This window comes from Lepidochelys kempii, chromosome 7, assembly GCF_965140285.1.
Source record: "Lepidochelys kempii isolate rLepKem1 chromosome 7, rLepKem1.hap1, whole genome shotgun sequence".
NCBI classification, from domain to species: domain Eukaryota; kingdom Metazoa; phylum Chordata; order Testudines; family Cheloniidae; genus Lepidochelys; species Lepidochelys kempii.
In genome coordinates, this window is record NC_136386.1 from 91,218,240 (window position 1) to 91,246,239 (window position 28,000).

At 43.4% G+C, this 28,000-nt stretch overlaps 2 protein-coding genes across 4 annotated transcripts in view; one reads left to right on the top strand and one right to left on the bottom strand.

The window, feature by feature from the left end:
* Positions 1-562, bottom strand: part of ACTA2 (actin alpha 2, smooth muscle) — a 38,239-nt gene extending 37,677 nt beyond the window's left edge. For both annotated transcript variants that reach the window (XM_073353781.2, XM_073353780.2), the window contains exon 1: positions 273-562. The gene's annotated coding sequence lies outside the window, so the exon portion shown is untranslated. The remainder of the gene's footprint in view (positions 1-272) is intronic.
* On the top strand, positions 164-28,000 carry FAS (Fas cell surface death receptor). Of its 2 annotated transcripts, XR_012160024.2 has the most exons (10): positions 164-355; positions 7,238-7,400; positions 8,307-8,444; positions 11,774-11,885; positions 17,639-17,697; positions 18,242-18,319; positions 18,468-18,541; positions 19,899-19,923; positions 20,884-22,781; positions 26,685-28,000. XR_012160024.2 is itself a non-coding variant. In XM_073353782.2 (9 exons), exons 1-9 carry the CDS (start codon positions 320-322, stop codon positions 21,240-21,242), a joined length of 1,044 nt encoding a protein of 347 aa, XP_073209883.1. In that variant the 5' UTR covers positions 164-319; the 3' UTR covers positions 21,243-28,000. The 2 variants fall into 2 exon arrangements, 1 of the variants encoding a protein (XP_073209883.1); XM_073353782.2 differs by having other exon boundaries at positions 20,884-28,000.

Genomic DNA, 28,000 nt, shown 5'->3' on the forward strand with positions numbered 1-28,000 from the left:
GCGGCTCTGCCCAGCTTCTCCGGGCCAGGCGGTCCCCTTGTGCTCCAGGCGCTCCCTACCCTATGCGGTGCTGCCTCCCTGCTTTCCTTCCCCCCGCCCAACCCCGGCGCCGGGCACGGGAGCGGGACGGGCGGCGCCTAACCCCGGAGGAGGAGCCTGCCCGGTGGCCGGCACAGCGCGGGGCGGGGCAGGTGCTGCAGCTGGGGACCCAGTGCTCGATGCGCGCCCAGGGGGGACGGCGGCGAGGGCAGCTCCCCGGCGCCACGACTCACTTTCGCTTTGGAGGGCTTGCCCGGGCACCGCGCCGGCCGGCGGCAGCATGAGCGCAGGGCTCCTCTTCCTCCGCCTCGTCCTCGTAAGTCCCGTCTCGCCCGGGCCAGGCCGCCGGACTGTCCGGGGAGGGGGCCGGGCGGGATTCCCGCGGCTCGGGCGGCCGCTTGTCCGTCTCCCCAGGGCTGCGCCTCTAGCGGGGCCACCTTCGCGGAGAGTCTCCGGCCCCGTATTTGCGCCGGTGGCTACGGGGGGGGGGGGGCGCAGACAGCTGCCGGGGGACGATGGTCAGGACTGGTCACTTCCCTCGCTCTGCTGGGGTGCACAGCGCGGGGCAGAAACCAGCTTCCCGTCCTCAGGTAACGCTCGCTGTCTCGCTCGCTGTCTCGCCTTCGACCAGAAACAATGATCGTTTCTGAGAAGCGAGATCAGGTAGAGATAAAGTCCTGCCTGCTGCGTGACACAACCGCAATAAACAGAAAGCATTCCTGCTTCCTTAAGTCTGGGGCCAATTGACTCAGAGACCATGTGAAGGAGACGTGGCTCGGAAATATTGGTTCCTAGAAGCGGTTTGATTTTGGGACTGTTTTAAAAAGACTAGTGAAGGAAGACTCCAGGTGGCCTGTAAAGGGAACTCCTCTATTCAGCTATACTTTTTTTCGCTTCGGGTCTTTCTGTGGAGTGAAGCAATGCAGTAAAACTGAAGTCTTTCGCTCCCTCACTTGTACTAAAATTATAAAGTACACTACATGATACAATAGAGGACAAACTGAATGTTTTTCAGACTTGGTATAGGGCCCTCCTTTAATTGGCTTACAAGTGAATTCCTATTTTTGGAGAGCTGCTGTTCTATTTTTGAAAGGTTTCAGAGTAGCAGCCCTGTTGGTCTATATCTGCAAAAAGAACAGGAGTATTTGTGGCACCTTAGAGACTAGCCAATTTATTTGAGCCCACCAAAGCTTATGCTCAAATAAATTTGTTAGTCTCTAAGGTGCCACAAGTACTCCTGTTCTATTTTTGAAAATTGACATTTGCCAACACTACACAGTTATCACATCTATTTCCTAGTATAAGAAAACTGTCCCAGCAGTTGGCAATTACTGATCCTTTAATGGTGATCCATGCAAACTGCACACTTGAGATGAAATTCAAAAATATTAATGGCTAAACTACTATTGATATCAGTTGGGAGCAGGATTGGGCCCTGAAAATGTGACATCCTTGGTTTATAGACTTATTTATTATGGCCCCGATCCTGCAAACACTTAAGCACATTCTTGACTTTGCTACCATGAGCAGTCCTATTGAAATCAGCGAGACTGCTCAGCGTAGTAAAGTTAAGCATGTGCTTAAGTATTTGCAGGACTGGGATTTATCATTCCCTTCTTCCAGTCCAGGGAGATACACTGGACCTAAGACTCTTTCTGATGTTTCCTAGCATTTTGTCTGAGGACCATAACTCTATGAATTGTCCCTCGGTTACTGCTGTCAACTCTCTCAGAGATATGGTCTTGAATTTCATACGTAAGATCTTCCCACAGCATGGTTACAATTGGCACTGAATGATTGTTTGCGGAGCAGAGGCTAGTATTGAGATGATTGGTAGCAAAATTTTAACAGTAGATTTTATTCATCACTTGAAGGGTACAAAATTAATTTTGGTAATGCAGTTATGTGACTCAGTTTATACTGTGGAGCTTTACAACTGTGCCACTCCACAAAACACCAAAATATAGATTAAATAGTATAGAGGATGCTTTACATCCAAACAGCAGAAGTGTAGGTTGTGTGTGTCAAAAGGGGAGAAACGCCTTCAGCACACCAATTGCAGAGACGTACTCTAAATATATCATGCTTAAATAGACATAATCACAGTCAAAAATAGATTTGCATCTATATCCTGAATTTATTTAGGTCAAACTGATAGTGGTGTAAACAAAACTTCTTCCCATCATCCCTTCCTTCAATATACACAATAGGCTGATGTTTCCATCTAAACCTGGCTCTCTGTCAAATCCCAGTCCCATTAGCCAGAGAGGAAGTAGCTCTCCCATAAACCTATTATTCCCTCTTCCCTGATTTTTCTAGCATATGATTTTACCACACTTAAAAAAAATAATAAATTTTTAAAAAGCCCTGCAGTATGTGTCTGGCTGATTAATTTACTTACACCCAAATATGAGAGTAGTTGGGTTTATTAGGCCTTGATCCTGAAAATGAGTGCAAGGGTTTGCTTCTGTGGAATCATCGCACATCAGTTGCAGAAATGGATCCTTAAGCACGTAAGATCATGGTCCATCTTACCCAGTGGCCTATACCAGAGCTTCAGAGGGAGCATACAGAACAGGGCAATTATGGAGTGATCCACCCCTATTTTCCACTCCCATCTTTTGGTCGGTGGAGGTTTAGGATTGCCCCAAGCATGGGGCTGTGACCCTGGCCATCTTGGCTAATAGCCATTGATGGACCTATTCTCCTTGAAGTTATCCAGTCCTTTTTTAAACTCAGTGATACTTTAGCTATCACAACATCCCATGACAATAAGTTCCACCACTTAGTTGTGTGTTGCATGAAAAAGTACTTCCTCTCCTGCCTATTAATTTCATTAGGTGATGCCTAGTTTGCCTCCTTAGGCTCTTACTATTCCTTCTCTGTTACCAAAAGACTAATCATAGGCCTGTCCTCATATAAAAAGCAAAGCATAGACCATTTGAAAAAACAGCTGGCGGACACTCGTACAATGATGAGTGTGGTACCAGAACCTATATAAAACAGAATAGAGGAAAAACAACTAAATTTAATAGGAACAGATTTGGGTACCTTCAAACAGCAAACTAATACTAGCCAATAATTTTCTAGTTCATATAGTAAGGTCTTGTATATAATAAATAGCCAATTTCTGAGAATTTAGAAAAGACCTCTTAGAAGTTAAGGCCCTCACACTAAAGTGTTTGTTCCACCCATGATATTCTTTATGACTCTAATAATGCAAAGATTTGTACACGTGCTTAAAATGAATGCATATAAATAGTCAGATTCAAGTCCATTGGATGACTCACGTGTAAAGTTAATCTTGTCATAAGTGTTTGCATAACTGGGTCTGTATTTGCACAATATGTTTACCTATTCTACTGCTAAGATGAATTTCTGTTTTCTCCTACTTTGATGCAATACACTGAACAACCAGGAAATGCTGAGAAGTGAACTGCAATATATTGTATACAAGAAAAAAAACAGATCATAAGCTTCCCTTGAATCTTCCATTTTGACATCCGGCCACAGAGTAGCAACAATGACATAGAAGCTGTTAGTGTTGCTGCAAGTCTTAACAATAGACAGTAATCATTAATAAATGTGCATTGAAAAAGAATTCCAAAAAATCCACAGAACACTCGTGTGATACAAGGATGTGTTATTATCCCCACTGTACAGGTGGGGAAACTGCGATAAGATATTAATGCCAACATTTTCAAATTTGACCTTGTTTGTGGGGACTAGGGTTAAGACCCCCATGAATCTGATTTCCAGTCTGATTACTGAACACACACAGATCCTATTAACCTCAGCACCACAGATACACAGATTCTAGGGGGTTTACACCACTCTAACTGTGTAGACTTCACAACATTAAACTCAATTCCTCTTTCTGGCCCTGCTGGTTCTCATGACTCAAGTGCGCTGAAAACTTTGGAACATGAGGAACTGTCACTTTGAGTGGTTGCTTCAGGGCAGTTCACTGATAACTGTGCATTTCATCTTTGTGTGAAAAAAAAAAAGGATAGATGAAAGAGAGCAAAAAGAGGAGGGAGTGGAAAGAGAAAAATGTGCTGCTGGAAACTGGACCAGAGCACAGTTGCCAACTTTCACACAGTAAATAAGCCCCCCAACTTTCATAAGAAGCCAAAAATTAAGCTAATCTCATTTCAAAACAAGGCCAAAACAAGCCAATCCCTAAGAACCCCAACACTCTGTGTAACTAGATCATCCCGGTGTGCAGTGTGGGACTGTGGTGGGCCTGCTGTGCACCCCTGACTTTCTCCCGCCCTTGCCCCTGTTTGCCCCTTGCCCCTGCTTGCCAGGAGCCAATCAGAAAAGAAGAAGAAACAAGCTGCAAGCCCAAACTTAGCCCACAAGCAATTCACAAGCCAATTAAACCAAAAACAAGCCCAATTTCTGCATGTTTTTTTTGCGGGTTTGGCATGTCTGGACCAGAGAGCACCTGTTATAGTAAGAAGTCTGCTTCATCTAAAAGAGTGCAAGGAAAGGATCCATTTGCCAAACTATATAAAATTACCACCTGTTTGACAGTTCCATCTTGATAGGATTAATGTAAGCTTTTTAATTTGCAAAAGAAAAAATTCATTAAAATAGCAAAAGGGGGATAAACTGTTCATAAAATCATCCTTTGTGAAAGAACTACCAAGAGCAAACATCAGAACATAAACGAAACTTCCCACGTCTTGCTATCCAACACCAAAGCAAGGAAATCTCCTCTCCCCCTTTTTAAATTTCTTGAGAGCCCCTAATGAGCTATGTGCACTTGCTGCTGTGCGACTGATGCAAGAACAGATGGGAGGTTTTGAATGGGTTAAAATTATGGCCCCAAATGAATAGATGCAGGTGTATGCTCCCATGTGGGGATGGGAAATTAATGGAAGAAGAGAATGGGTGACTGAGAGGAAGCAGAGAATTTATTTTAAACTTACTATTGAAGCAATTGTCCATCACTATCTGGGTCTCACGTACAAATATTGTATGTATTATGACTATGGTAGGGTTAGAGCATTATGCCCCTCATAGTGTTTTCTCTGAAGTGTTCCCCCTGTGTAAAAGACCTGGGATATTGTCCACAAATCACATGGATCCCGGAGGAGCCACTAGGCCCTCAGTGGCTCTGCCTTGGCTCTGTAGGTAGCTTGGCTTAATTGCCACACTGCCACGGATTCCCCAACTGATGCCTGCCATTGGAACCCACTTCTATGGCTCTGAAAGAAGGTTAATGCCTGAGCAGATCAATTGGAATTGATAATCTGGCCCAAATTATGATTTCTAAGGGTTTTTCTGGGGTTAGTTGCCCCTACTTATTTTGTTCCTACTGGATGTTTAGACTTTTAGTTTAAAAAATGGCATTTGTGTTAGATTAGGAAAAGAACAAAAACAAGCCTCCATGAGTCATTGTAGGCTGAAAGCATACATTGTATACATCTGTTTGTATGAAAACAGATCCAAAAGCACCTATCATCCCCTTAATGCATGTGTGTACCTTCAGTTATTGTCACTGAGTGATATGGGTACTACTGAGGACATGAGTGGTTTCCCAAGCGTACCATCAAATTGTGTTAACATTAGTGTTCCTTTTGTTATTAGTAATGAAATTTTAATTTCAGAGGACTGAATATCATGTGGGAGTGGCAATTCCAAGGAGAATCAAAAGAAAAAATATAAAGTGACTCTAGGATATAAAGAAATATTGTGGAAAATTTAGAATGTCACTTTGGGGATGAGGGGAAGCAAAAAAGGAAGAATATCAGATGTAGGGCATTGTATAAAGTTTCTGTGTGGAGTGCCTATATGATGCTACTTGAAAGACAGATCCTGAGAGGTAGTCCACACTTACTGTATTGGGAAGTACAGAATTATCTGGTAATAAATTGGTTCTATATATGTTACTACACATTATGTTTCTGTCTTTCCCTATTGTGTCAACAAGGGGGCGGTTTTGGTGGTTTTGAGGTGAGTTCTGAGTTCATGCATGCACGTAATAGAAGCTAGAAAGGTTTGTTAGTGTGGTTTTTGCGTAGTTATCAGTTATTTGCTTTGCACGTGTCTGTCATTTAGAAAGTTCTATTACAGTAACCTATTTTATCCTGTTTTCTACCCCATTCTTTACACCTTTTTCTTTTCATGTTCATCTTGTATTTGCTCCTTCTCTAATGTCCTTCACTTTCTGTCCCTAGAACTAAATGGCATTTGTAGTAACACTATACATTTGGCTCACTGATTCTTGCTCCACTGTACACTCTCCTTGTGTTTATCTTTCTGTTCCACACTGTATCCTCCTTTTCTAAATGACAGCTGCTTGGCTTGATACTCTGGTGCTGGTTCTCCTCTCTCTCTCTCATTGGTGTCAATCAATATTACCTCCTCTGAATTGCTGGAACTGCAACTGTTACTGTTATAAAAGAGTAAAGGAGAGGAGAATTAGGCCCAGTGTGTCTGAGAATAAATATTTCTGGAACATGAACAGTTTCTCAGAGCAAGAATGTGACTTTAGGCACAGCCCTGAGCAAGGAATGATGGCTAGACTACATGCCCAAAGAGCTGCTCTGAGAAGCATTCTGACTCAGAAACCTCTCTGAGTCACAGCTCTCCTGTTTGTGGCCAGCATAATAATTTCCTTCAGGTCTACTCACAGTGTAGCCCCATTTACACCTGTGCGCTGCACCTGTGGTCAGGATAGCCCAAGTAGATGGATTAAGGACAATTCTACTTCCATTTTACTTCCTTGAGCCTGTGTCAGACCTGCTAACCTACAGGTTTCCCCATGGACTTCAGGCTTACAGACCCTACTGTAGGTCCTAGCAAAGCAGTCAGTCAGAGCTGCTGCAAGCGCTGGGGGACACGGACACCCACATCCCTGCAATGCTTTTACAGCACTCGGAGCACTTCTGGCTCCAGAGCCAATCGCCTCACAGGCCTGGAAGGAGGTAATGATCCTGTCACTGCGGCATCTTTGTGTAGGGTGACCCCTGAGATATGGAACACACAATGAGATATTGTTTTCCCCCTTTCCCCTCCCCACCTCTCCTCCAACCCTTGCTGTGGGGTACTGCTCCCACACCTTCATCCACTCCTCTCTCAGGGTCTAGTGCTACTGTGGCCCACTGTACAAGTAGCAGGAGGATAGGGTAGAAAGGCAGAGTGTGAGCAATTTTCCCACACCTATAATTTTACTGTTCTCTCCTAGGTGTTTGGTTGGACTATTGGATCACAGTGGGACAGTGATGTATCTGCTGCACACACGATATATGATAAGCTGTCTATAAAGAGGAATATTTCTAAAAGGGAACTTAAATGTGGAGAGAGAGAATATGCTGCAGAAAATATCTGCTGTAAGGAGTGTGCACCTGGTAGGTATCATTTTAAAATAATTTACTGAAAAATAAAGAGGTGAGTGGAAATGGCCACAGGCAGAATGACATACTGCTTGATAAATACCCTACATAAGAGGTAGTTAATAGGTGGACTGTGGGCCAAATCTGGACCACTAGACACTTTTGAATGGATCCCACAAATAAAAATAATTGACTACTCCTGCTCTACATGCTGTAGCTTCTACTGGGACACAGTGTTATAGGGCCTTCCTCTGGCCCCCAAGTGACAGGACTACATTGGCTTCATATTTTCATTCGGAAATCCCTTGGGCACTAAAAACTGTATTCTGTGGATTGGTCTCTAACCTTCTTGTATTTATGCTGTTTCCGTAAAGATGTATATGATTATTCCATGCTATTCTAGCACTTTCACATGATCTGTTCCAAGCGTAGCTAGAATGCAGAATCGTAGAAAACACACAAATATTTACTGAGTTCATGCCAATAACTTTCCATGGATTTCAGACAAGTCCGTGTAAGCTACTTGGATTCATAGAGAACCACTGGGATATTGACATGCACAATTTTGAAGGAGGTAAAAAAATGCATTCATGCTCTTTTGCCCACACAACTCCCCATTTATACCCGTGAATGCATATTTTCATTGAACATATCATTTGTTTAGTAAATTTTCCTTCTTGTTTTTAATAATTAGAATTTTAAATCCAACCCTGAATATGCTACATTACCAAAAGACATGTATGGATAGATACCCATATAATTTATCTGTAGCATTTAGAAAGTGTTGATCCCGTCATTATTCATAAATCAGAAAGTTTGAGATGAAGAGAAATAGAAAATCTGAAGCAGAACTTCCAGCTGACAACTTCTGGGTAGAGATACTGCAACTTTCATTCTTCTTCTTTTTTTTTTTTTTAACAGGTTCATTTAAACTTGCTGATTGCACAAAGAACAACAAAACCTCAAATTGTAAACCATGTGAAGAAGGATCAACATTCATGGATCATTACAATTCCCTCCATGTGTGCAGAAGGTGCAAGTCATGTGACTCTGAACTTGGTATGTCTGTAAAATAGCAACTCAGGCAACAAAAACTGTCCATAGGACAAGACTGGGGAGTTACCACAAGCTTTGAGTAAGGGATAGCATATAGTTATGATGTCCCAGGAATAGACCAGGGAGGAAATTGTGACAGAGTTACAATTCGTACCCTGGATCCCCTTTTCTCTGCAGGGGTGGAGGAAGTATGCCATGGCAGTGCTTTTCCTGAGCAATAGTTCAGGTGCACTGGTTGGCAGTTTGAGAGGAAACAGAGTTAAGGCTCTGTCCATTCCTCACCCACCTGTGTTGGAGGGCAAGTAGAAGTCTCTGGAGTTGGCTCTTTTGCCCACAGTGTGACATGTGATTTGGGTAGTTCACTATGACATTCCGGGGTGCAATCCAGACTAGTGAGGGGTTGTGTCACCACTTGCCTTGCAACGTTGGGTGCCTCACAATGCTATGGGCCCCTCACAAAGACAAACAGTGTGCAGGTCACACCCTGAGTATCTGTATATAGCTGCAGCCTGCCAGCAACACTCCAGTCAAACTCCAGCTTCCACTCGCCTTGGTTACCACTTGAGGGTGGCCCCAACACATTCCCAGTCCCACATTTTCCCCAAAAAATGTGTGTTCTATTCTGTCCAGCCCTCTCCTGAACAGTCAGGTATTATATATCCATTGCCTCTGTAAGTGGTCAAATCATGGGACTGGAAGGGACCTTGAGAGGTCATCTAGTCCAGTCCCCTACACTTATGGCAGGACTAAATATTATCTAGACCATCCCTCACAGATGTTTGTCTAACCTGCTCTTAAAAATCTCAAATTATGGAGATTCCACAACCTCCCTAGGCAATTTATTCCAGAGCTTAACCACCCAGACAGGAAGTTTTTCCTAATGTCCAACCTAAACCTCCTTTGCTGCAATTTAAGCCTATTGCTTCTTGTCCTATCCTCAGAGGTTAAGAAAAACAATTTTTCTCCCTCCTCCTTGTAACAACCTTTTACACAACACTGGATTAATTTTAATTTTGATTAAAGAACAAAACAAGTTTACTTAACTACAAAGAGATGGGTTCTTAAGTGAGTACAAGTATAAGGCATTAAAGTCAGAAATGGCTACAAGAAAAATAAGGATAAAATGCTTTCTGGTAACTACAAGAAAGCAAACTAGACTTGATTCAAGGTTCTTACCAAATGTTTCCAGCAATAGGGCTAACCAAAGTCACAGGTCAGAACCCCTTCCAAAGTCCAAAGACTGCTTCTTTTGTCTCCTTAGATGAAAAAGCAAGAGAGAGAGAGAGAAAGAATAGAGAAAGAGACTACCTGGGGTGTTTTTGCCCCCTCTCTTTTATAGTCCAGCCACCCTTTGAAATGCATTTTCGTCAGGGTTACCCCTAGATCAAGTACCTTCCAGCTGTGATGGTGGAGGCATGGGGTCTCGTGGTAAAAGAGGTTCCATGTTGTTTGTTAAAATGTGAATCGATCTGTTCCTGCCCCCCTCTTTGCTGCCAAAGTATGGCCACTTAAAAGGTGATGGCCAGCCAACTTTGATGACACTTGGCTAGAGGCATCAGCTTGTCCTTTGTCTTCGGGAAATTGGTTACCTACTCCCCAAACTTGTCTGGTAAACACATTTCAGTTGTAACTTCAGCTTATGTTCATAACTGTACCTTGTCATTATGTGCATTTCACTATGATATGATTGACCAGTGAGTTATTAGTTTTCAAATAATACCTCACAAGGCATATTCTGTACAATGATTATTACAATAGTGTGTAGGGTCAGAATACAGGGGTGCAGTCGGTCACACTCACCTTATGCCCTAGAGTCCCTTTTTTGGCATTTACCTTGGCTCACAATCTGATCCTCAGTGAAACCATTTTAGATATATTCAAAGGTTTTCGGGTGTTAACAAAAGGTACACCAAAACCAATATTTTTATTTAGTACCTTGCTTACAGAAGTTACCTTGAATCATTCCTTATGATAAAAAACCCCACACACACTAGACAGTGTGAGATAAAACTTGATTTTCTCACAGACACACAGTTTTGAGTGTTTTAAAATGGACAAACACACCCATGACACAAAGCAATCATCTGGGAGAACAGAAACCTGTTCCCACTCTAGTCCTCGCTGAAGCAGGTTTGCAGCTGCTTCTTCTCAAACTCAGAGGTGCTGCATAAGCAACACATAGTAGAATCTGTGCATAATATTATAAGAGGCATTTGAGGAAACCCGTTTGAAAGTGGCTGAGAGGGAGGCGACAAGTCACATCAAAGAGTTGAAAATCCTTAGTTTACAAAGAGTTTCCAATAAGGAATTGTTGTATTAATTTTAAATGAATTTAAACTTCATTTTAAAGTTATTAGAGGCTCAGGACCCTGAGCATCCAACAGGGTTTTGCACTTGATTGTGTCTGGCCCTCTGGCTGTGCAAGTGTGTGGCAGGGGGCACACAGAGCTTTCTCTTGCAGCCACATCACAACCCTTGGTGGCTGTTGAAATTGGCATTTTTAGGTGGGAGCTGGGGTTCGGTTTCAGCAGCATGTCTTTTCCTTTAATCTTTCTCAAGGTACTGACAAGGTCTCCACTCACTATCTGAGTGCATGCCTCACCAGGGACTCAAATGGTTGTCAGCTAAAGAAAATTATTTTTTAAAAGTCACCTTCAGGTCTAGGTGTGTTACTGGTACTGTATGGGTATTTCTTGCTGTTATAAGATCTCCGCAGTCAGGTCAATCTCACTAGCCAATGATGGATAAAAGCTTACTTTAAATAGCAAGAGCTTAGTAGAAGAAAACTAAACTAGTTCAAACCAGGCCAAACAGAGTGGCTTGGCACTGCCCAACTTGTCTGTTTTACTCAATGTCCAGTCCAAATAAGTAGACAGACATCAGGGAACTGCACCAGGGGATGATTCCAGCAGATGATGCAGGAGATGCACAGGGAATCATTATAGAAGTGGCAACTGAATATGCAGGAGACCAGACACTTTATATAATGAATGATCATAGAATGATGAATGAAAACAAAACAGCCAGTATTTTGTAATGTTATATACTAGTCCCCTTCCAGCAAAGCAAGTGCTTATTGTTAGCTCTTTTTCTTCGCAGCATGTGCTTGCAGAGGACTCCTTCCTTCCCTCCTCTTCCCAGTATCACACAATCAGAAGGAGCATGTAGAAAACAATATGGTGATGCTTGCTTTTATGACCAGCTCACATTGATGCATACAGCAATAGAGCTTAAAAGCAATAGGCCTGAGCATAGCATTTGCTAATGGTACACTAAAATAGTTAGAGTACCACCTTCTTCTAATTGAAGAAAACTCTTGGGATTTATTTTAGGTTTCGAAGTTGCAGAAACTTGTACCGTCACTCAGAACACAAAATGCAGGTGTAAACAACACTACTTTTGCAATTCTTCTGACTCATGTCATCATTGCGACCCATGCAGCAAGTAAGTTTGAGGTCTTTATTATTTAACTATTCAGATGGTTTGTTGTTTAATGTGAATTATCCAGGCTCAGCCAGTTTTTCAATATCAATGTGGCCTCTAATGCATTGTTTAGGAAAGAAGTCAGTTTAGCTCACTTAACTCAATTGAAAATCCCACATCGACATAAACACGGTTAAACACCTTTTAGCTCCATTTAGTGGTCAAGTTATAGCCTAGCAAGGTTTTCAGATGAATTAAGCTAGTCCTATTGAACTCATTCATTTAGGGGGAAAAAAGCACTTTTTTTCTAGTCTGGACAAGGCCTAAAATTTTATAGGTACCCATCTGCATGGATAGTTACCACAATTGTGTGCAAATATCTGTATGCATTTGAATGCACAAATCTGCACACAAATTTAGAGGCCATTTTTAATAATTCCCACTCCAAGTTTTTTGAGCTTTGTCTTTGTGTATTCTGTTGGGGTAGACAGAAGTTTATTCCATGTCAGGAGGTTATGGAATGATGGATTGGATGGGTGAGGAAGTAAAGTTGGAAGGTCTGGCAATACCAGAGGGTGACAGTCTGTAGAGGAAGAGAACTTCAGGGAAAGCAGCAGGTGCCTTTTATAGGATCTTCTGACAAATTCATTTGGACTCATACCTCTCTAATCTCCCCCCCAGGAAGTGACATCTCTCATTTTAGAGAGACAAGATGGGTGAGGTAATGTATTTGTCCAATAAAGGATATTGCATAACCCATCTTGTCTATCTAATATTCTGGTACCAGCACAGCTACAACAACACTGCATACATCTCATTTTAGTCACAAAGCAAGTATAGTGCATACAGAGTTGGTATTCCTTCATTTACTGATGAAAATTAATTTTCATCAGAAATCTAAAATTATGAAACTGAGGTTTTAGAGCGATTTTGTCTGAAGGAATCCCTCAGCATTTTAGTTTTCTGGTATGAGTTTTCTAAATCTCTAATTTTGGGTCTTTGTCACAAACTGACTGTATCCCACACTGGGGCCTTGGCAGAGTGAGAAATGAGTTTGGTTCCTGTTCATAAACAGTCATGTAGCTCTGGTGCAACAGGAATTCTCTGTATGTCTACACTGGAATTAGACACTCACAGCTGGCCCATGCCAGCTAATTCAGGCTAAGGAGCTCAGGCTAAGAGGCTGTTTGATTGCAGTGTAAAAGTTTGGGCTCAGGCTGCAGCTCAGAGATCCTCCCACCTTGCAGGGTCCTAGACCCAGGCTTCAGCCCTACTGTCTACACCACAGTTTAATAACCTCTTAGCCAGATTATTTTAGCCAGAGTCAGCTGGAGCAGGCCAGCCACAGGTGTCTAAGCGTACTGTAGGCATACCCTCTGTTTCCTGCTGCATGACTGTTTGATTACCAGATCTGTTGTGAATAAGGCCAGCATGCTTTTCAGTTTTATCAAGGTTTGCCTTATCCCCTCGCCCCTCCCCCGCCCCCCCAGCTATTAGTGGGTGTAGGTATAAAATCAGAGAATATCAGGGTTGGAAGGGACCCCAGGGGGTCATCTAGTCCAACCCCCTGCTCAAAGCAAAACCAATCCCCAACTAAATCATCCCAGCCAGGGCTTTGTCAAGCCTGACCTTAAAAACTTCTAAGGCAGGAGATTCCACCACCTCCCTAGGTAACGCATTCCAGTGTTTCACCACCCTCCTAGTGAAAATTTTTCCTAATATACAACCTAAACCTCCCCCACTGCAACTTGAGACCATTACTCCTCGTTCTGTCATCTTCTACCACTGAGAACAGCCTAGATCCATCCTCTTTGGAACTCCCTTTCAGGTAGTTGAAAGCAGCTATCAAATCCCCCCTCATTCTTCTCTTCCGCAGACTAAACAATCCCAGTTCCCTCAGCCTCTCCTCGTAAGTTATGTGTTCCAGTCCCCTAATCATTTTTGTTGCCCTCCGCTGGACTCTTTCCAATTTTTCCACATTCTTCTTGTAGTGTGGAGTCCAAAACTGGACACAGTACTCCAGATGAGGCCTCACCAATCTCAAATAGAGGGGAACGATCACGTCCCTCGATCTGCTGGCAGTGCCCCTACTTGTACATCCCAAAATGTCATTGGCCTTCTTGGCAACAAGGGCACACTGTTGACTCATATCCAGCTTCTTGTCCACTGTAACCCCTAGTTCCTTTTCTGCAGAACTGCTGCCTAGCCATTCGGTCCCTAGTCTGTAGCGGTGCATGGGATTCTTCTGTCCTAAGTGCAGGACTCTGCACTTGTCCTTGTTGAACCTCATCAGATTTCTTTTGGCCCAATCCTCTAATTTGTCTAGGTCTTTCTGTATCCTATCCCTACCCTCCAGCATATCTACCTCTCCTCCCAGTTTACTGTCATCTGCAAACTTGCTGAGTGTGCAATCCACACCATCCTCCAGATCATTTATGAAGATATTGAACAAAACCGGCCCGAGGACCGACCCTTGGAGCACTCCACTGATCACTACCCATTGAGCCTGACAATCTATCAATCTGACAATCAACTTTCTATCCACCTTATAGTCCATTCATCCAGCCCATACTTCTTTAACTTGCTGGCAAGAATACTGTGGGAGACCGTGTCAAAAGCTTTGCTAAAGTCAAGGAACAACATGTCCACTGCTTTCCTCTCATCCACAGAGCCAGTTATCTCGTTATAGAAGGCAATTAGATTAGTCAGGCATGACTTGCCCTTGCTGAATCCATGCTGACTGTTCCTGATCACTTTCCTCTCCTCTAAGTGCTTCAGAATTGATTTCCTTGAAGACCTGTTCCATGATTTGTCCAGGGACTGAGGTGAGGCTGACTGGCCTGTAGTTCCCAGGATCCTCCTTCTTCCCTTTTTTAAAGATGGGCACTACATTAGCCTTTTTCCAGTCGTCCAGTACTTCTCCTGATCGCCATGAGTTTTCAAAGATAATGGCCAGTGGCTCTGCAATCACATCCGCCAACTCCTTTAGCACTCTCGGATGCAGCGCATCCAGCCCCATGGACTTGTGCTTGTCCAGTTTTTCTAAATAGTCCCGAACCACTTCTTTCACCACAGAGGGCTGGTCACCTCCTCCCCATGCTGTGCTGCCCAGTGCAGTAGTCTGGGAGCTGAGTTTGTTCATGAAGACAGAGGCAAAAAAAGCATTGAGTACATTAGCTTTTTCCACATCCTCTGTCACTAGGTTGCCTCCCTCATTCAGTAAGGGGCCCACACTTTCCTTGACTCTCTTCTTGTTGCTAACATACCTGAAGAAACCCTTCTTGTTACTCTTAACATCTCTTGCTAGCTGCAACTCCAGGTGTGATTTGGCCTTCCTGATTTCACTCCTGCATGCCCGAGCAATATTTGTATACTCTTCCCTGGTCATCTGTCCAATTTTCCACTTCTTGTAAGCTTCTTTTTTGTGTTTAAGATCAGCAAGGATTTCACTGTTAAGCCAAACTGGTCGCCCGCCATATTTACTATTCTTTCTACATGTCGGGATGGTTTGTCCCTGTAACCTCAATAAGGATTCTTTAAAATACAGCCAGCTCTCCTGGACTCCTTTCCCCCTCATGTTATTCTCCCAGGGGATCCTGCCCATCAGCTCCCTGAGGGAGTCAAAGTCTGCTTTTCTGAAGTTCAGGGTCCATATTTTGCTCCTCTCCTTTCTTCCCTGTGTCAGGATCCTGAACTCAACCAACTCATGGTCACTGCCTCCCAGGTTTCCATCCACTTTTGCTTCCCCTACTAATTCTTCCCGGTTTGTGAGCAGCAGGTCAAGAAGAGCTCTGTCCCTAGTTGGTTCCTCCAGTATTTGCACCAGGAAATTGTCCCCTACACTTTTCAAAAACTTCCTGGATTGTCTGTGCACAGCTGTATTGCTCTCCCAGCAGATATCAGGGTGATTGAAGTCTCCCATGAGAACCAGGGCCTACGATCTAGTAACTTCTGTGAGTTGCCGGAAGAAAGCCTCGTCCATCTCATCGCCCTGGTCCGGTGGTCTATAGCAAACTCCCACCACGACATCACCCTTGTTGCTCACACTTCTAAACTTAATCCAGAGACTCTCAGGCTTTTCTGCAGTTTCATACTTGAGCTCTGAGCAGTCATACTGCTCCCTTATATACAATGCAACTCCCCCACCTTTTCTGCCCTGCCTGTCCTTCCTGAACAGCTTATATCCATCCATGACAGTACTCCAGTCATGTGAGTTATCCCACCAAGTCTCTGTTATTCCAATCACGTCATAATTCCTTGACTGTGCCAGGATTTCCAGTTCTCCCTGCTTGTTTCCCAGGCTTCTTGCATTTCTGTATAGGCACTTGAGATAACTCGCTGATCATCCCTCTTTCTCAGTATGAGGCAAGAGCCCTCCCCTCTTGCACGCTCCTGCTCGTGCTTCCTCCCGGTATCCAACTTCCCCACTTACCTCAGGGCTTTGGTCTCCTTCCCCCGGTGAACCTAGTTTAAAGCCCTCCTCACTAGGTTAGCCAGCCTGCTTGTGAAGATGCTCTTCCCTCTCTTCGTTAGGCGGAGCCCGTCTCTGCCTAGCACTCCTCCTTCTTGGAACACCATCCCATGGTCAAAGAATCCAAAGCCTTCTCTCCGACACCACCTGCGTAGCCATTTGTTGACTTCCACGATTCGACGGTCTCTACCCAGGCCTTTTTCTTCCATAGAGAGGATGGACGAGAAGACCACTTGCACCTCAAACTCCTTTATCCTTCTTCCCAGAGCCACGTAGTCTGCAGTGATCCACTCAAGGTCATTCTTGGCAGTATCATTGGTGCCCACGTGGAGAAGCAGGAAGGGGTAGCGATCCGAGGGCTTGATGACTCTCGGCAGTCTCTTTGTCACATCGTGAATCCTAGCTCCTGGCAAGCAGCAGACTTCTCGGTTTTCCCGGTCAGGGCAGCAGATAGACGATTCGGTCCCCCTGAGGAGAGAGAGTCCCCGACCACCACCACCTGCCTCCTTCTCTTGGGAGCAGTGGTCGTGGAACCCCCAACCCTAGGACGGTGCATCTCATGCCTTCCAATCGGCGGAGTCTCCTTTTGTCCCCTTCCCTCAGATGTATCATCTAGTCCACCCTCCGCATTAGTACCTGTGGAGAGAACATGAAAACGTTTACTTACCTGTATCTGCGTTGCTGGTACATGGACGCTCCCCTTTCTTCTTCTGGAGGTCACATGGTGCAATTGTGCTTTTGTTATTGGGCACCTTAATGGGTGGAACTGTTTCTGCCTCCCCAAAACCATCTCTTTCCTAATCTCTCCCTACTTTTAAAAAGCAAGTAAAAAACTTTATTCTAAAGGTGTTTGGGTTATTTTGAAGGAGCGCTGTTGATCCTTTCTTTATTGCCTTTCTCTTCACTCCTTTTTTCCTATTAGGTTCCCTCCCTTCTTTTATCTTGCAGATATTTTTTGTTTTTTTTGTGTTTCATTGGGTTTTACCTTGGCGTACAGCACCCTGAGCTGCTCACAAGGCCGTGCGGGTGCACTCTGTAAATAGTGGTATTAACATCATTTACATTATGACTTATAGGAAACTGGACAAGAATCCCTAGAGACTAAATATAACAACATTGGAGGACTAGAGAGACACTTCTTCCTCCCTACTAAATTCAAAATTCCGATTTCTTACTATATTAAGCCAGCTGGTAACAGTGTGGGGGGCATGGATAACTTTGCCTTCTTTTCATGACAGATTGTGTTGTTTTTCTATTGTTAAATTACTATTAAATACATACATATTTTTCATATTTTCTCTAGGTGTGAAAATGGCGCAATTGAAAAAGTATGCACTCCGACCACAAATACCATATGCAAAAGTGAGAGTGAATTACTTAATCTTGGTATCTCCATAGGTAGAGTCAGTTGGATACAGCAGAATCAGCTATGCAGTGTAGGCCAGATTGTGTGTGTTAGACCCAAGGTGGAGCAAGCATGGAGCTGCACCACCATATAAAATGCTTCCTGGGGACACCTGGTATGCAGGGGGAGCACACCCATGGCTGCACAAGGGTGGAACATGGCTTCCAGTCCATGATTGGTCAGTTCTGCTGGCTGGTATGGCGGGGTTGCCCCTTGTAGAGTGGCCTGTACCGTAGGAACAGTAATGGGGAGCAGTCCCTGTTGGCAGGAGAGAACAGGAATCATTTTTGTGTCTTGCCCTGGCACAGGGCTGCAAGGAGCAGAGAGGGAAGACTCCTTGCACCTCACCAGTCGTGTGCTGCGTCTGGGGAGGCATCTATACAAGGTCCTTCCACGGTCTGGCCTTTATAATCCTGTGAAGGGTTCCAAGTGTGTTGTTGTATTGCACTGATTTTCTGTGCTTTGCTTTTATGTAAATTTTACAATGCTCTAAATTATCAGGAAACTTCTGGTGGATTTATCTAGTGATTGGAATTGTCATCGCTATAGCATCACTATCAGCCGTAGCAGCGTACTGTTGTAAGTTAATTTCTTTTATTCATCCATATTGTATACTGAATTGACTACTGCTTAATTAATCATAATTCTCCTCTTTTAGGTGCTCCACTCTAGCACTGATACATACTATGCGCTGGTTTTTAAAATTCTTTGGCATGTTTTGTTTCAGACAAGAAGAAACGGAAGGATTTTGATGTGAACAATCAGATGCTGTCTCGGGTTGTCCACAAACCACCCACCTCTGTAGGTATCATTGTTTAGCATGGCTGAAATTCAGCTTGGTGCATGAGGCCCTCTGCACCACTTAAATCCACACTGGGGCTGTGTAGATTGTGGAGGCCTGTCCTCCCTTTACCCTCTGGCTTTATGTGAGAGAAGTGAACTTCACCACAGAGAGAAAGACACGTGGGAGAGTTCCAAACTATTTTTGCCAAGCAAATAACAGGATTTGTCCATGTGCTTCCTATGAGCATTTCTGAAAAAGAGAGTGTTTTGTATAGTACAATGTATATATGGAGAACAAGAAGAAGTTTTCAAACCCTCCTGTCCCAGCTACACACACAAGCTAGGAAGGAAGTCAGGGATTTTATTCAAATCGCTCCACTCTTTCTGCCTGAGATAAAGTTGAAGCTTTTATCCCCTAAACAGTCCTATCTTTAAACACGTATTGTTCCTTAGAGTGGAAGGTGCTAGCAATGAGTGCCCAGCAGCTGAGGATAAGAGAGGACATTGTGTCATTCTGCTGTGACCCTCTCTACTCTCTCAGATAATCTATGAGCAGTACTGAAGGGCTCAGTTAATCCAGTTCTCTATGGCCAAAGGACAGTTGCAACACTGAGGGGACCATGAGGAAGCAGAGTGAGAGTTGGGGTCAGAAGAGTTTTCTACAGAGGACCCTGGGGCGGGGGTGGGGTGGGGGAGGAATGTATTTCCTGGCCTGACTCATTAGGGTCAGATCATTACAGAAACATGCAAAAAGCGGCCCAAAGTTTGTGGGGGAAGAGGGGTTGAGTGTCATTTCTCCTCCCCGCCCCCGATGCTTGTCTGTGGGCTGTAGACAGGAAGGGTGTGGAGCTAGGGGAAGCTACCTTCTTGCAGCAGCATCTCTCTCCAGCCTAGTACAGAGCTCCTCACTTAGACAAAGGATCATTTCTCTCCTAAAGAATGTTCCATACATTGATTAAGCATTCTGAGTAGCTAAGATCCTGAAGTTCGTGTACTAGTCCGGTGACCCAAATAGAGACCACCTTCATTTCTATTATTCAGTTTAAAATTGGCTAGTGCACTGTATTCTAAACATGGCCTGGCTACTAAAGAGAGGGGTCATGGATAAAGCTGAGAGAAAACTCCAAATTTCATGAAATTTAGCATTTTGCATAATTTGGTGTTTTAAAAAAAATTGGTAGTGGGAGCCCAACCCCACCCCCCCACTAAGGTACAAAAGAGACTGTACCACTGAAAGAAGAAGAGAAGATGGGAATAAGTGAAAAAACAGAAAAAAATCAATAATCAAGAAAAACTTGGGGGGGGGGGGGGGGAAGGGCAGAGACTCTACAATCTGCAGGGCCTCCTTTACACTTTTTTCTTTATCTGTTTCCAGGAAGTGGAGCCTCTTGTGTACACAGGTATGAAATAACATTTTACTTTCTGTGTAGGAATGGTGAGAAATATGGTTTAGAAACCATGCAAGAATATATGTTTTGTTCAATTTAATGCAAGGTCAGTCTCTGTTTCGAGGAGCTGTCACTCCTCACTGATTTGTAACTCTCCTTATTAAATAAATGTCAGTTATGGGAACAAACCTCCAGTCCTAACTAAGACACAACGCTCATTTTTTTTTTAAATCAAAGGACGTTTTGCCTCAGTAAGGTCTGCAGACTCTGTGTTACTTGATTAATGTTAGCAGGAATTAGTTATTGAAAAACCCAAAATGTTTCTGCTTGGATGAGCACCCAACTGTTTTCCTGCTTGTTAAAAAATTGTGAGTATATGCAGATTTTTGGAGACTTTGTCCCACAGGACTCTCTAACTAAGAAACCCTCTGGTGGTTCAGTAGATACACTGGCAATCTTGTTGCCAGATCTCAGGTATTCATATATTCTGATCTCCTGGACTCTGCAGCTTTCAAAGCCAAAGGCATTCACCCTGTATTACAGATCAAGTAGTACGCAAAGCCCAGAAGATAGGCTTCTAGACACTGAACTGTCAAGTGCATGAGTCCAGCAATGGAAGTATCATTATGGAGAGGTTCAGCGCCGAGCTAAGAGGATGCCAGAGGTGTTTGTCTGCTTGAGGAAGGGAAGGAGAAAGGGTCCTATAGAAAGATCCGAGCACTTATTTGAAGTCACAAGAAGGGGATATGGGTCCATACCTGAACATTTGAATTTTCTAACACAAGGGAAAGTGTAGCATGTTGACCCATGTCTACTGTGAAGTTCCCTGTAAAAGACTTCTCTCGATCTCTCACTTAGGCTTGAAATATCTGTTTTGAATAGGAAACGTGTAATCTATTTAAAACATGAAAAAAAATCAGTAAAATACTAGTGCCATGAATTTGTGTTTTCAAATGTTATTTGTATTGTCAGATGTTGACCTGAGTGCCCACATTCCTGCTATTGTGGAGGTGATGACGCTACCACAAGTCAAGGCTTTTGTTCGGAAGCATGAAATCCCAGAACCTGCCATAGAGCAGACACTCCAGGACTATATAAATGATTCAACTGAGCAGAAAATCAAATTGTTCCATATGTGGTATCAACATCATGGAATGAAGGGGGCTTATGAAAATTTGATCGTCAGCCTGAGAGAATTAAAAATGCGTGCTGTTGCTGATAAAATTGAGAAAAAACTGAATGCGGTCACTTTCAGCAGTCAGGAAAACGGAAGATCAAATGTCAATACTGCTGAGCAAAGCAGCACCCATTCTGATAGACATAATGTGTAGTCAGTGGAAAAATATTTCTAAACAGGTAAGTATTATTTTTATGTTGTAAATAACAAAGTTTTCAAAGACCGTTTCCTTCAGCATTTCTACCTGATTAAAGAAGAGGTGAGTGAACAAACACAGACAGCATGGCTAACTTCTGGAAATGCATCGATGTGCACTTCAGAGATTGAGATTTTGCTATCCTTTGTAAAGGACTGGGAACAGAGATTCTGGGAAGCATTCACTAAAAAACACAACAATATAGGAGTTCATGCAGAGGACTCACAATGCTTCTGTGTGTCACACAAAAAAACTCAGCCAACATTTTGGAATGAAGCTTTAGTTAAAGATTTATGGTCCCAGACAATGGATGATCTTTGTGTTTAGTTATGCTAAAATTATGGTTTATAGCTATTTTCCTTATGTAAGAGAATGAAAACTCTGGTGTTACGTTTACAGTATTTTCAGCAAACACACTTAGGGGGAAAAAAAGGAATTCAATTACTTTAAATTTAAAGACTAACTTTAATGTAATCTGTAAACATGTTAAAGATTTACTCACATGAGAAATCCCATTTAAAGTCAGTGGGGCTATTCACTTGTTATGTATTTGGAAGATGAATATACTTGTTTTTATAGATTACTTTAAATGATACTTTCAGTTGTGAAAGCATATGAACATGTAGATATTTCATGGAAGGCCCCAAACTAACCACAGATGTGTGGGTGCAGATTATTGCCTTCTACGATAATCATGATGGTCCCTTCTGGTCTTAAAAAAAAAATCTGTGAAATGAAATGCGATCTGTGCCTGTATAACTGAAGGACAGAACTGGGTCCTCAATTTTTAAAGGTCTGTCATACCGACTGTGATCTCTCCAAGGCCCAAATGTTTGATACTAGCTTTTCTAATGCAAAGATTTAAAGTAAGAACAAGCTGCAATAAAAGAAGAGCTTGAAATAGTGTATGATTCTTTCCTTTAATTTGTATAAATTGGCCTATAATAACCTCAGTTTCAAGATTTCAGATTCCTGATATCAGTAAACCTCAGGAATGAAAACTGAAAGCTCCATTCATCTCTGGACCATATGAAGCCCAGAAAGCTGAGCACCAGACCAATCTATTCAGCATGACTGGGCTGCCACATAGTTTATCAACCTCCAAAAGAATCTAGGGAACTGCAGGGCTACTCTGTGGAAGGAAAGGTTAATCTGTAAGCCTATGTTAGTGTCCTACTTCCTACAATCCACAATTTCTTGTGCTGGAGCTATTTCCTTTTCTCCCTCTCTCCTAGGTCCTTTATATAGCTCCAGGAGCAAGTGAGGTACAAATATTTGCTACACTGTATCGCATCGTTTGTCCATCATGTTAATTTTCTTGCATCCAGGTACAGCTGGCTGAAAAGAAAAGTAGTTACAAGGACTGTTTGTTGAGGGAAGTCTCTCACCTCTCATGACTCCTGTGGAGGACTTCACCTTATCACTGAAATCTGGGGAGTGTCCCCCTCCACTCACTGATTCCATGCAGCTTATTGGTAGTCTCCTGAGAATTTTTAGGTTGGTGAACGCTTCTCTTCTTCCTGACTGAGATTTTCTGGTCACATGATGCCTTTGCTATTTTTTCTTTGACTCACTGCCTCTCAGTCCTCCAGCAGTAACTCCATTAGTCAGACTCAGTGCACTGCCTGACACTGCTTCCATGAGCCACATTGCTACTAATGGCTCTTTGGCTACTCAAAGAGTATGGGCCTGTTTCTCCCCAGTCTGTACCTTATGCCTTTGCACCCATGCAGTCATTTACACCTGTGATAAGTGGTTGTAATCAGAAAAGTAGCACTTTACCCAGATGTAAGGCAAAGGAGCATCAGGTGCTGTGAATCAGCTACAGGGCAGGCTTGCGCAGAGTGTAATGCTGAGACCAGTCTTAGGAGTCTGCTACTAATGATCATGCTACTAATGAAATACAGTAAATCTTCCAGGATTGCATGACCTGGGAGGGCTGTGAAGGAAAGTTTGACCTGAATGGATCCTAGTGCTAAAGACAGGTTTGTGTGAAACAGATAAATTTGAGATTAAAATGAGAGACAGTCCTCTCAATAAGATACATTTGAGAAATTTCAGCCATTCGTGGTTCTGTCCATGGAGTTTTTATGGCTATCCAGCCTACAACTAGTTTAGGATCCACAACTACACCTCAATTCTTACATGGAATATGCCTGCTGAACTTTTGGAAACATCTCTTGACATGTGTGGAGCAAGACTTCACATCTAGCCCATGCTTATACATTCAGAATGACCAACCACTATGTATTAACGCCAATCAGCATGCCGATGTCAGAGACAGAGTGCCAAAACGCTCACAATCTTCCTCCCTTTATAGGAACCTCAAGTAGCCCTCTACTAATTGCAATGATAGCTAGGAAATAGGTGATCTAACTTCTGCGTTCTGTATGTTGCACATGATCAGAAGAGTTGCTGGACCTGAACGGCACCCTGATACTATATGAATAATTAGTAATAAGTAACCAGATTGTTTGCCTTTGTCAGTGTACAGATCTCACACCCCCTGGGGCTGATTATGTCCCCCACTGCAGCCCTTTTATGCTGCTCTACTGCCATAAAGGGGATGGAATGCCCTCCTGGGAATTCCCCAATGCAGGGGTAGGATAGGGCTAGTATGGACTGTCCTACGCTACATTCCCATGTAGTCCTAGTGTAGATGGAGGACAAGCAGGAGGGAGAGAGTGTGGCTGGAACATTCTGTAATCTGCCACGCCAACCCCTAGAGCAGGCCAGAATTAGGGAAGTATAAGAAGTAGCTTAAAGGCACATCTACATCTCCTCATCCTGGACTGTCATTCTGGCTTCACTTACAAGGAGGTGCAGCACCGGCTATGGCTCCTTTTTATTGACAAGTGCAAGTTATGAGTGCCCATTTCTTAAGGCCTGAGTGGGTCACACAGCTTGTCCAGTTTGGAACAGAGGGGCCTTAAAACAACTTCTTACATTTGTAGTAGTGAACTCTAGTGTGAAATTGTGTATAGATACATTGGAATTTCCCAAAAAAGCACTGTCAGAAGGACTGTTTAAAACAAAAAGCCCCCGAGGAGTGAGTCATATTTTCCCTCTGAGAAGTCTGAAGATCTGAACCCAGAATACCATTAAGTCTGGTAGTCATTACTTTTTTAAACTGCAGCATGATGCTGCCACAGATAGAGTGAATATACTAGCAGAGCGGTGGTGGGGTTTGTAACAATGATAGTTACACTTTAAGACACCTTTCACCCCCAAAGGATAGTGGTTATATCATTCACAGAGACAGACATTCAAAATGCCTCTCTTCTGAGCACTGGGTAGGCCTCAGTTAGAGCCAGACTGGGAAGAGTTAAAGGAGAGCAACAGAAAGGATAGAATGTTTGGAAAATGAAACCTACTATCTACGGAAAGCTTAGAGAACCGAATGTGTTCAAGCTAAAGTGAAGCAGACAGGAAGGACAAACTGAAATGGTACATGAATAAAGTGACTCAACACGTGCAGACAAATTATGAAAGGAAACAGTCATGAGGAGACAAACTCTGCAAAACCCTTATTTTATAAAAACCAGGGTTGAATCTTGTTCAAATGCTTTCCTGGAGAAATCGGTATTTTCAAAATCCTCTCCACTGCTGGAGCCTTTCACTGTGGCAGTGAAAGACTCTGGCAGGGGGTGGGCAGAGGAGGAAGGTTCAGCCTTTCCCCACTGTTCACACCTGCCAGAACCTTTCCCTGCTGCTGGTCTTTCCCTGCTTCAGGGAAAGACTCCAGCAGTGGGGAGGCAGCAGGCCACGACACGGCAAAAACAGCAGTGGAGACCGAAGGCAATGTGTGGGGAGTAGAGAGGCATGTAGGGTGTGTACTCGGGTACACAGTCACACCCTTCAGGCCTGTCTGTACTCACCAAAGCCATGCCTTACAGTCTATGTTGTTCGTTACCCCCAAGCTACGGGAGGTCTATGTGTATGTACGCTGCGTCAGAGGTTTTCAACCTTTGTCTTTCTGAGGCAGCCCCAACATGCTATAAAAGCTCCAGTGCCCACCTGTGCCACAACAACTCCAGTAGATTAGAAGCCAGGGCTGGCATTAGAGAGTAGTGAGCAGGGCAACTGCTTGGGGCCCCATGCCACAGGGGACCCGCAAATCTAAGTTGTTTGAGCTTCGGCTTCAGCCAAAGGCGGTGGGGCTCAGGCTTCAGCCCCAGTGAGTCTAACACCTGGCCTACTCTCTGGTTTAATTTTGGCATTTCCCCTGAAACCTGCCCACGGCCCCCTAGTGGGACCCAGACTGCTGGATGAGAGCCACTGCACTACATGCTGCCAAAAGAAGCGTGCAGTGTAGATGTACCCTACAGCGCCACAGTGGTGTGCGTTGTTCTGAAGGGAGATGGACATTTTTGTACAAGCTGGTTTCCTCTCACTCTGGGACAAGGTAAAAAGGGTCAGTTTTCACTACCCAATTAATTATTTTCTATGTCTGTCAAGTTTCTTCATGCTTGTTTTTCTTCCAATTTCTGTAGTTGTTCCTACCACTCTGCAAACTATTTTGATTTCCAAATCAAGCTGAGTTAAAATACCATAAGAAAAAAGGCAATTTTCTGTTATTTTTGTCCAATGGGAAAAAAATGCCATCTTTTCCCACAGACAACTAGGTTTGTCTCCTTAACTGTTTTATTCCTAAATGTAATTGCCCACCAGATGGCAATGTGTACCAAGATTTTCCATACCACTGATACTAGATTTCCTGCTGATCCTCTGACACTGCAATTACAAGACATCAGACTGTTCTCCTCTATTCACCCCTTACATGGGAAATTCCACAAGCACACAGTGCGGGTATTCTGGTAGAACTTTTCCTCCTCCTGCAAGTTTTTCTGAGAGGAAAGGATTTGTCCCTGTCAGGAAGTTTTCCTGATATTCAATTTAAGTTTTCTTTTTAATTTCATTCCATTCTAGTTGGAGGACCTCAGGGCTTGTCTTCACTACCATGCTATATCAGCCAGCTGCATTGATGCAGCTGCACCAATCTAGCATGTCTGGTGAAGATGCACTACGTCAACTGTAGAGTGCTCTCCTACCAACGTAATTACTCCACCTCACCGAGATGCCACTGACATAGCACAGTGTGGACATTGTTTTAAGTTGATGTCACTTACGTCGCTCAGGGTGGGTGACTTTTTCACACCCGAGCAACATAAGTTATATTGACTGAAGCGGTAGTGTAGACAAACCCTTAGTCTGCCAGCTTTGTCCTTCAGGGAGTGAATTAGAATTTGATATGTTGGTATTGCTCTTCAATGGGATTCCCTCTGCTGAGTAGATGATCCAGCTCAACAAGTGAAATTTTAAGATCCCAGGACTATGCTTCTAAACAGACCTCCTGGCACATGCCTAAATAATTCCTCTCCCTCTTCTTTGTACTCGTAGACAGCCACACATCCCTTCCTGAGTCATCACCAAGTTGAGCTAAACCCACTAAATTCTTAATATCTACTCATGAATCAGGTGCTGTAGGTCTCTCATTTTTACTGAGCTTCTTTGAGCTCCAAATTGTCTGCCTCCATTTAATACAATGCTTATTCCTATCATTGTTAATTGACTAATCTATACTCAGTAAATTTCCAAAGGGTGAAATATTATCGCATTTTGTAGATGGGGAAACTAAAGCAGATATGAACTGACTTACCTGAGGCCACCTAGCTGCCAAGCATTCCCTGGGCATAATGGAATCTTCCACGAGCACAGAGCTAGCATAGCCGGTTCTACACCAACCCCTCTCAGCCCTCATTTCAGAGCAGTGGGTGCCTGCTTGTATGAGTGCATTACAACAGAGTCCTGATACACATTCACATAAGCAATAAAAACATCTGTGCTTACATTAAAAAAAATAGTTTGGACTCTCTCCAGCAGAAAGGAGGAAAACAGTATTTTCCTCTTAAAAAAAAAATCAAGTTCGTCAAGTCAAGGTGCCTAGCAAAGAGCAGATCTTAACAATGTCTGAATAACACCACTCGGATTATGTCCAGGGAAAATCGGTAGGGAATCCAGAATTTTGGCCTTCCTAAATAAGTACATTTCCTTAGAGTTGAATTATCCAATAGTGTGTGCTTAAAATGAGCCAAATTTATCTGGAAAGGATGAAGATTTTGTTATTGTTACAATTTTAACTACACAAAAGTAGTTAGGTGCCAGCGGTTATCATCAAATTGAAACAATGATCAAATTAACTGGGGATTGAATGAAGTGGAGGGCACAGTAAATGTGTTTAGTTAATAAATAATTACTTATTTTCTTGGAAATGTGACAGGTCCAACTGACTTGGTGGGTGAATAAATACTTCAATTTCTGCAACATCCCTGTATAAACAGCTGAGTCTTTGTAGCCAGACAGCCAGCCCCCGCTCTCAGACCAGCATTGCTGGGAACACAAGGGAACCAAAACAACAGGGCACTTAACATAAATTCCAGCACAGCCTTTGAAGCTGTGAGAAGCACAGGTGTGCTGCTACAATGTGCCTCTGGGAACATATACAACGATTAGGCTCACAGCAGACAGAGAAGCTGTGACAGACATGGCTCTTAGCCCCTACTAAATAGCGTGATGCACACACCCCAACATCCTAGGTGGGAAAATATTTACCCTAATAAAAGGAATGTCCAGTAGTCGAAACTTATTGTTTCTCTCACTTGCAAGTGTAAACTACTCTTGCGAGAGCTGGCGTCACCCAGACAGACCAGCTCCAA

Excerpts from the sequence above, each read along its gene's own strand:
- FAS (XM_073353782.2), top strand. The coding sequence starts at position 320 with ATGAGCGCAGGGCTCCTCTTCCTCCGCCTCGTCCTC. Across the intron at positions 8,445-11,773 it reads GTCATGTGACTCTGAACTTG|GTTTCGAAGTTGCAGAAACT; the intron begins GTATGTCTGTAA and ends GATTTATTTTAG. Across the intron at positions 18,542-19,898 it reads TCCACAAACCACCCACCTCT|GAAGTGGAGCCTCTTGTGTA; the intron begins GTAGGTATCATT and ends ATCTGTTTCCAG.